The sequence below is a fragment of the Prosopis cineraria genome, unplaced genomic scaffold, assembly GCF_029017545.1.
Source record: "Prosopis cineraria cultivar Desert tree isolate PC_DT_omini unplaced genomic scaffold, ASM2901754v1 PC14, whole genome shotgun sequence".
Taxonomy (NCBI): Eukaryota; Viridiplantae; Streptophyta; class Magnoliopsida; order Fabales; family Fabaceae; genus Prosopis; species Prosopis cineraria.
Window position 1 is genome coordinate 28002644 of NW_026555345.1, and position 8915 is coordinate 28011558.

Genomic DNA, 8915 nt, shown 5'->3' on the forward strand with positions numbered 1-8915 from the left:
AAAAATTATTCTCTCTACTTTATGGGACTTGAGGAAGTAATTTTTTCTTGCTGCCTTCATTGTGTCAACACATATTTTGTCTTTATTATATTCAATATTTTAGGTGAGGCAACAGAAGAAACCCAGAAAATTAAGATAACCAGCACAGCAGCTACAGCCTACCAAACTGAGACACAAGGTCCACTCAAACATCATTTTTGGTTGAACCCAGACAACTATCCATCGACATTACTACTTTCAACGGAATATTTTCCTAACAGCCTTATGAAAAAACTCAACTCCAAAGTTATCAACTTCTAAGAATCATCACGTGATGCTAACATATTGCTACAACAACAACAACAACAAGCCTTTATCCCATTAGGTGGGATCGGCTACATGGATTGCAAGACGCCATTGTACTCTATCATTTATTAAGCTTTTAGAAATATTATTAATTAAGAGATCACGTTCAACAACTTCCAAGAGTGTTCTCTTAGGCCTTCCTCTACCTCTCTTAATCGGACTCAAAGTTATATGTTCCACTTTTCTCACTGGTGCCTCCCTTGGTCTTCTTTGTATATGCCCAAACCATCTCAACTGATTTTCTATCATTTTTTCCTCAATAGGTGCCACCCTCACTTTTTCACGTATGTGCTCATTTCGAATTTTATCTTTACGTGTATGTCCGCACATCCATCGTAACATTCTCATCTCTGCTACTCCAACTTTATGCTCTTACTGTCCCGTTAGAGCCCAGCATTCACTACTATATAACATTGCCGGTCTGATAGCAGTACGATAAAACTTTCCTTTAAGTTTATTAGGCACCTTATGGTCACAAATAACTCCTTTAGCTTTTCTCCAATTAAACCACCCAGCTTGAATTCTATGTGAAATATCTCCACTGATTTCGCCATCATTTTGAATAATGGCTCCCAAATATCTAAACTTTTCCACTTGAGGTATAATTTGATCTCCCAATTTCACTTCCAAATTATTTTCGAATAGTCCTTTACCAAATTTACAATATAAATATTCCATCTTACTTCTACTCAAACGAAAACCTTTCGACTCCAATGTCCTCCTCCATAACTCAAGTTTGCAATTAACCTCTTCTCTTATCTCTGCTATAAGAACTATATCATCCGCGAAGAGCATACATTTCGGGATTTCCTCTTAAATATGTTCCGTCAAAACATTTAAAATCAAGTTGAACAAATAAGGACTCAGAGATGATCCCTGATGTAGTCCAATCTTTATAGGAAAATCCTTTGTTTGACCACTAGGCGTTCTTATACTAGTTTTTACCCCCTCATACATATCTTGTATGGGTTTAATATAAGCAATCCGTACTCCCTTTTTTTCCAACGCTTTCCAAAGCACTTCTCTTGGTATACGGTCATAAGCTTTTTTCAAATCAATAAAAATCATGTGTAGATTTTTATCTTTACAATGATACTTTTCCATTAATCCCCTTAGTAGATAAATCGCCTCTGTAGTTGATCTACCTGGCATAAAACCAAATTGATTCTCAGAAATACTTGTCTCCAATCTCAACCTGTGCTCAATTACTTTCTCCCACAATTTCATTGTGTGGCTCATGAGTTTAATTCCTCTATAGTTAGTACAATTCTGAATATCTCCTTTATTTTTATAAATAGGAATTAATGTACTTCTCCTTCACTCATCAGGCATTTTCTTGGACCGTAAAATCACATTAAATAACTTAGTTAACCATCTCACCCCTTCTTCACCTAAACATTTCCACGCTTCGATAGATATACAATCAGGTCCGTTAGCTCTACCATTTGCCATTTTCTTAAGAGCTTCCTTTACCTCCTTATCACGTATTTTTCGATAAAATGACAAATTTTGTTCTCCTTCACCAGTTACTAAATCCTCCAAGTTACTAGATGAATCCTCTCCATCATTGAAAAGTTTAGAAAAATAAGTGTCCCATCTATTTTTAATTTCATCATCTGTAACTAAACATATTGCTAAACAAAACAATTTAATTTTATTGAAGAACTTCAAAGCAAAGTAATGTACTCTGGTTTTTTAAAGCTAATGCAATGATTGGGCTGTTGAGTCATGTCTCCAATATAAAACAAAAGCATCTTTATCAATGATCATACTAGAAAAAGAACTGCACATTTAAACTGAATTAGGTTTTTTTTTTTTTGTCATCACAAATTTTTTTTTGTTTCTTGATTCCACAGAGAGAGAGAGAGAGGAAGAGGAATAAATAAGAAGAGAGGAGATATATAGAAAAGAGAAAATTAAGAGTGAAAGAATTAGCGATGGCGAGAAGGAGAAGAGGCAGTCCAATACTTCTTGACAGCAAAAAGGAGCTTGTGCCTATGAAGAGGGCCATCTTCATGGTCCACAATTTGATAGCCCCATTCCATTCCACTGACGATCCTCTTTAATTTGAGCAACACATCCACGTCATCCCTAATTATCACGCTTCCTTCTGGCCTAAGCATCCTATCCATCTCTAACACTATGTCTTCCATCTCACATCTACACACCACCACATCCACCTCATTATCAGTAACTATATATATTTGGTTCGCAAATAAAGCACAGAATCACCAAAAAGAAGAGAACGTGGAGGTGAGTGATTATTTCTCGTCCCTTGATTGTAATGGCTTAAAATCGATTTATAAATAATAAATCAAATTTTCTTCAAAAAAATTTTGTTCAGAAGTTTGGTTGAAGTTTTTTTCAATTCTCTCATCATAACATGCTTTCGGCTTGCATTCAGTGACTTGATTTGGTCTAAAAATTTAAAACTTCAAAGCCAATGCCATTGCTTCTCAAACAATAATAGTCTTGAAAAATAGAACTTGTCAACCAACCTGTTGTTGTAAAGGCTGAATACGGAGTCTGCATGAATCAGGTCGTAAGTTCTAGGATAAGTAGACATTGCTTCACACCTGCAAAGAATTAGAGGCCATGAACGCTTTAGAAAGAACACAGAAAAGAGAGACAGAGGTTAAGAAAACTACATTGAACAGAAACGATCAGGAATTTTTGAACCCACCAATCTTGGTATGTTCCAATTAATCCTCGTTCATATATTACTCCAAGTGTGTTAACCTGAGCCAGGACAGGAACCACATTCATCACCCAAACTGGATCATCAACAAGCGCAGCAGCAAATCCACCCAAGTAGGCATTCATGTCGAGAAGGTTCCGGTATCTCCCAGGTTTTCCTAGCTGGCTGTTCACTTTCTTGTAATATGACAACCTTTTCCTCCACAACTCTGAATCTTTCTTGAATGTTTCAGCCGTAACTCCTTCAACGGTTCCTGTGGATATCCTTGGCGGGATGGCATTTAATCTCTTAGGCCAAGTTTTCAATGCCCTTCCTGCAGTTTCTTCTCTTCCAGACACTTCAGGCAGCGGACTCAAACAAGGTTGCATGTCTGTGTACCTGATCATGGCAATCGATTATAAAACAGATTCGAAAATACATGGTCTAGCAGCAAACAAGCACGGAAATTAAAAAAATAAAACATAAACCAAGTCTTGTCATCAAGTTAATGCCAATGAAAAGTTTTATCGTAAAATCTAAAGCACTTTATGTGAAATTTGATCATATCGTTATCACCTCTGACAAGCCAAGTGCAAACTTCATAGTTCAGCGTCGAACCAGTAAAAGCAATTGAAAAATGAAACGCAAACAGGCCTTCTCAGGGATATTAAAGATAAAGAGTCCTACATCTAGTAATTAGAAGATGGATTGAGAATATCTAAATTTTAGGGTGTGTCTAACAAAATAGCTAGCTATTTTGGAAAAATAGACTATCCTTAAGCATACTTAATATAAATAAAAAGTTTAACATGGTATCATGAGCCAGGGACAAAAAAAAACAAGAAAAGGAGGGAGAGAGAAAAGAATGAAAGATTGAAAAAAAAAAGGGGGAAAGAGAAGAAGAAAAAAAAATTGAATAGATGTGAGGCCCTGCAGCATTCTAGACTCTCTAATTCTTTAAGAGATTTATCTAAAAGATTCGTGATATCCCATTTGATATCTCTGTATCCAAGAACCAACAAATTCTACTTTGCATTGTTAACAAAATTTTTGGTCTTCTTTTTTACCTCCAACTTCTTGATAATTCCCACAGGTACAAATCCCACTTTTTATAGGCCCAAAAATTCTTTCACAAAATAATCCATCTTTTTCAGGCTTATTGGTTTTGTAATGGAAAGTATAGGGTTTTGTTACCCTTTGAGACTCTAAAAAAATACAAACCCAAGCAAGAAGAAGAAAAAATGGGGGAAAAATAGTGAGGAAAAGTGGTAAAGGGAATATTAGAAATAAAGAATCATACATCTAGTAATTAGAAGATGGATTAGGAATATATAAAGCTTAAGAGTGTGTCTAACCAAATACTTAGCTATCTTAGTGAAATAAACTGCCCTCAAATATACTTAATATAAAGAATTTAACAAGGGACAAATGACAAACACACGGCGGAGGAGCAAAGAAAGACAATGGTAAAAATAAAATAGAAATCAGGCCTTGTAAGAGTCAAATGCAAAATATATAGCTCGGCAGTAAACAAGCACAAACAGTAGGAAAATGAATCACAAGGCCAGACCTAGGGAGGGACAAATGCATAGTACAAAGCTTGGCAGGCCTTGTCAGGGACAAATGCTAAATGCATAGTTTAGGAGCAAAGAAACAGAGAGATTAAAAGATCGAAACACAAACCAGGCTTTGTCAGGGTCGTCAGCCTGGCAGAAAGGGCGATCTTGGGTGTGCTTACGATTGGCTTTGCAATCCAAATGGTTTTTGGGCTTCTGCCAGATGGCAATATCACCCCTCTCCACAACCTTCTTCCAGCAAAGGCTTTTAGCTACATTCTCAAGCTTGGTCTGCTCTTCATTCAAATCCTCCTTCGTTCTTTCCCATCCTTTCCAGTGTTTCTTCCAGTTGATCGGAGGCCCAGATAGAACCCAGAACCCGCCAGGTCTCAACAATCGATCAACTTCATTGAGATAAACTCCATCTACCAAGGGGCAAAAAAATACATCATTACAAGCATAAATCTTTATAGTTCTCTGTAATATTTTTTTTCCCCGGAGGCCTACAACCTATAAAGTACCAATACTTTCTACAAAGGAACTGTTTCACATGTCGGTGTTCCGTGTTCATGCTGCTCCTTAACTTATAAGTAGCAATGTAGCATGACCACAACCTGCCTAGACCTGTTAGCCAAGCTTGTTTAACCTGTTCACATTGGACGGGCTAAAACATTTACAATACATTTAGAACCGTTTAAATGAGTCTAAAGCGAGCAGCCAGTCAAAAGCAGTGACTTAAAGAACTAGTTAAGAAATATACGGATTATTGTTATGCCTATATTTCTCATACACAATGTTATGGTAGAAGTGTTTAGATGGCCATTGTATGTATGGTGTGTGAGAATACCATATTCAGCCCATCGGATGAGGCAGCGAGAGCAATGAGCCATGTCAAAAGCTCTAGAAGGGAAAGGCAGCCTCTTAGAGGCTAGCACACCAATCAATGCAGGAACTCCTCGCTCAAGAGCAAACTGTACTTGTGCTTCATGCGTATCTCTTGGTGCTATTGACATTGTTATGACGTCACGAGAAAGAAGATAGGCTCCCCAGCTAGCCACCTGTTTTCACCAAAGCTTTATCAAATCTTGATATTGTTTTTTAATACAACGGGCAACTCAATTCTAAATATAGAACCCAAGCAATTCAGATTAGATTTAACATCAAATCATGCATTTTAAAGAGGAAAACAACGGATTATATAGTAGAAGGCCCCACAGTTTGCCGTGATCACAAACGCCTGAGTTTATTAGAAATAGAAAGTCTTCTTCTGTAAACATAGCATGAAAACAAAAAAATGGACTGGTGACCCAGGATCAGTTAAGAGACAGTGTCATGTCTGATAAATGATAGCGACATATGAATTGTCAACGAGGAAATATAATATCGCTGAGTAAGTGACATCTGGAGGCCCATAGAATTGTTACATATTAATCACACCCACACCATGCATTTCTAATTGAATACAGCTTTAAAGTTAGAATCTCCAAAATCCGGTCAAACTTTTTGCACTTCCGGAATTCTATGGGCCACTGTTTTAAGTAGAATAGCACCACAGAAAACAAGGGAAGGAAAAAGAATTTTCTTGATTATAGGTACTAACAAGATCTTTCTTTTTAAAACTTTTTTATCACTAATTTCGTCCTTTTAAAATTCTATCTCATAATATAAACGGTAAATATGGAGACAATGCCCATATATATAAATGTCTTGGTGGATCTCATGCATGAGACGCAGGACTCTGAAGGAGCAACTCTATTGAATTGTTTATACTTCATAGCAATTTTCATCAGAAAGGATTTTTAAAAAAACTATGTATTGCAATAAAAGTTCCCCCAAAAACCAAATTTACACACATACATACCCGCGCGGACGGCCGCCTACATCTCTTCGGAACCATATTCTAAAGTGCAAAGCTTTGAAAATGCTTCGAGGGGAAAAAAAAATGATACAATGAATAAGATTGTCTTCGATTTCAAAAATTTCTTAATCATGTTCTCAACTAAAAATACATTAAATAAGCCTGTTAAAAACATTAAATGCCTACCCCGGATGTGAACAAAAGGGATAAGATGCTACCACATCTTCTAATTTAAAAAATAAACAGACAGAAGTGTATGAGCATATATTATTAAATTATTAAGATGCTACTATAAACAAAATTATTAAATTTAGGCTTTAAGAAGTTATGATATAGACAGAAGTGTACGAGCATATATTATTGTTAACGAAGAAGTAAAAAAGAAAGAATGTTAAAAAACAAAAAAAACCAAGAAGAAGAAAGAATGTAGAAAAGTCAACCGTCCCGAGTAAAGTTAAAAGACATCGTGATTCTTAAAAAGGAAAATTGCTTTCACTTATCAATTGATTATTCGGTTGCATATTTCATTTATAGAAGTTACAAATTAACAGGAGATAAATTTTAAGTTTGAACTTTGAACTATAGTCTATAGTAATATTGCATAACACTAATTTTGCTATTTAATAATTTTAACGTAAGTTTACTCTCTTAATTATGATACAGGCACAGATAGATTTGTTTCAATTTTATTCTTTTGAAAGCAGTAGCGATTACTTTGCGATGTTAAAAAGTTAAATAAATTACACACAAATGACACACACAAAAAAAAAAGCATAAAATGACCAGCTTGCATTGAAAAGTAAGAAAGTGAATAAGCCATTTCTGACGTAATTTAAAAAAAAAAAAACAGAGACAGAGAGAGAGAGAGAGAGAGAGAGAGTGAGCAATGGAAAAGGAAAAGGAAAGGATAGGGCAGATTTACCCCACAGCCAGTGTCAATCGCAGTCCTAATGGAGCCATCCCGGAGATTAATCAACTTTCCGATGTTGTCAATATATGCGTCCGCTCCTTTCGGGAACATGGTTCCACCCCCAGGGAACCGGAACCGGTCCCCCTCGAACCGGATCCAGTTCTGGACCGCTTTCTCGACCGTCAGCTCCCTGTGAGGCACGTTCGCGAACCACGCCAGATCCCGGCTCTTCGGCCAGGGGAAAGGATTCCGGTACCCCGACGGCGCCGGAATCCGGCACTTCAGTATCTCCCCCTTCTGTCGCTCCGGGCAGTGCCTCTCCCTGTATATCATCCTGGTCCTCCTGTACCTCAGCGACCTGGCATGATCCTCGCACGGCGTGTACTCGCTGTACTCCACGCCGCACCGGGGGTAATATTTCACCTCGCTTCCCTCGGCCGCCAGACCGGTGGCGTTATGGTGGGAGGAGAAGTCGAGGCGGTGGTTCCCTGAGGAGGAGGTTTTGGGGCACGGGACATTGAGGACGTTGGTGGTGGTGATCGTGGCGGTGGAGGTGAGTGCTCCTCCCTTCTGATAGGAGCCGAGGAGGTAAGAGATGACGCAGAGGATGACGACGAGGGTGTAGACGTTGGTTTTTCTGCAGGCGAAGGGCTTGGAAGGCTTGGGAGCGGGCTGATGGAGTGAGGCAGAATCAGCACCAGCCATGTCCGGAGCTTCTGGAATGTGGAAGTGAAGGGAAGAGAGAAGAGAGAAGCGATGCGAAGCGTAAGACGAAATGCGCGTGTGGGGTGGGGTTGACTGGTTGGCCGGGCAGTGTAATGGAAAAGCGTTGGTGCCCAGTGGATCGCCAGTACTGTTGAGCGACTTTTGGCATTCATTGGGTGTCTTCTTTACAGGAGTGAGTATGTGTATGTCCGACTACCCTCTCGAAGCTTGATTGATCTGCTTTTCTTTTCCCTGACCCAAATAAAAAGGACAACAAAAGATCTTTCTTCCTTTCTAAATATTTCTCCAATCAAATATTTTTATTTAAATTTAAAGTATTTTTTTTATAAAATATATCAATCAACAGATAGTTTAAAAAAAATTTATATCAATTAAAATTTAAAAATTATTTTTATTAAAATTTAAATGAATATTTATAATTTAGATTAATATTTTATCAATAAATATCATTCAAATTTTAATAATAACTTATTCTAAATTAATAATAATTTATTAAATTTTTTTATTTAAATTTTGATAATAATTAATCTTTAATTAATATAAATTTTTTTAATAATTCTTTATTGTTATTTTTTTTATTTATTTTTTTTAATGTTGGGAACCTGTATTAATAAATAAAATATTTTTAAAATTATTTTTTTATTAAAAAATCTCCTTCCCTTCCATTATAACTATTAACTCTACGGTTTTGTATCAATGTTTCATGTCTTTTAATATTAATTTATTTTTAAATTTTTTTTTAAGAGTATTGAGCATCTTGGAATTTCTTTCTTTCTGAGAAGTGTCGTCGGCGTATACTAGTAAGGATGACTTTTTCTCCCCAAACTACTTTTTAGTGGACGG

The 8915-nt window shown here is 36.8% G+C and overlaps 1 protein-coding gene and 1 pseudogene across 1 annotated transcript; both read right to left on the reverse strand.

Moving 5' to 3' along the window:
• Positions 1-630: 630 nt before the first annotated feature.
• Positions 631-1359, reverse strand: LOC129292127 (uncharacterized; annotated as a pseudogene).
• A 726-nt stretch (positions 1360-2085) lies between these two features.
• LOC129292016 (probable methyltransferase PMT15) lies at positions 2086-8268 on the reverse strand. The gene is made up of 6 exons (XM_054929505.1): positions 7359-8268; positions 5426-5636; positions 4706-5003; positions 3029-3421; positions 2844-2921; positions 2086-2505 (listed from the first exon to the last, which is right to left on the reverse strand). Exons 1-6 carry the CDS (start codon positions 8049-8051, stop codon positions 2277-2279), a joined length of 1902 nt encoding a protein of 633 aa, XP_054785480.1. The 5' UTR covers positions 8052-8268; the 3' UTR covers positions 2086-2276.
• Positions 8269-8915: the final 647 nt, after the last annotated feature.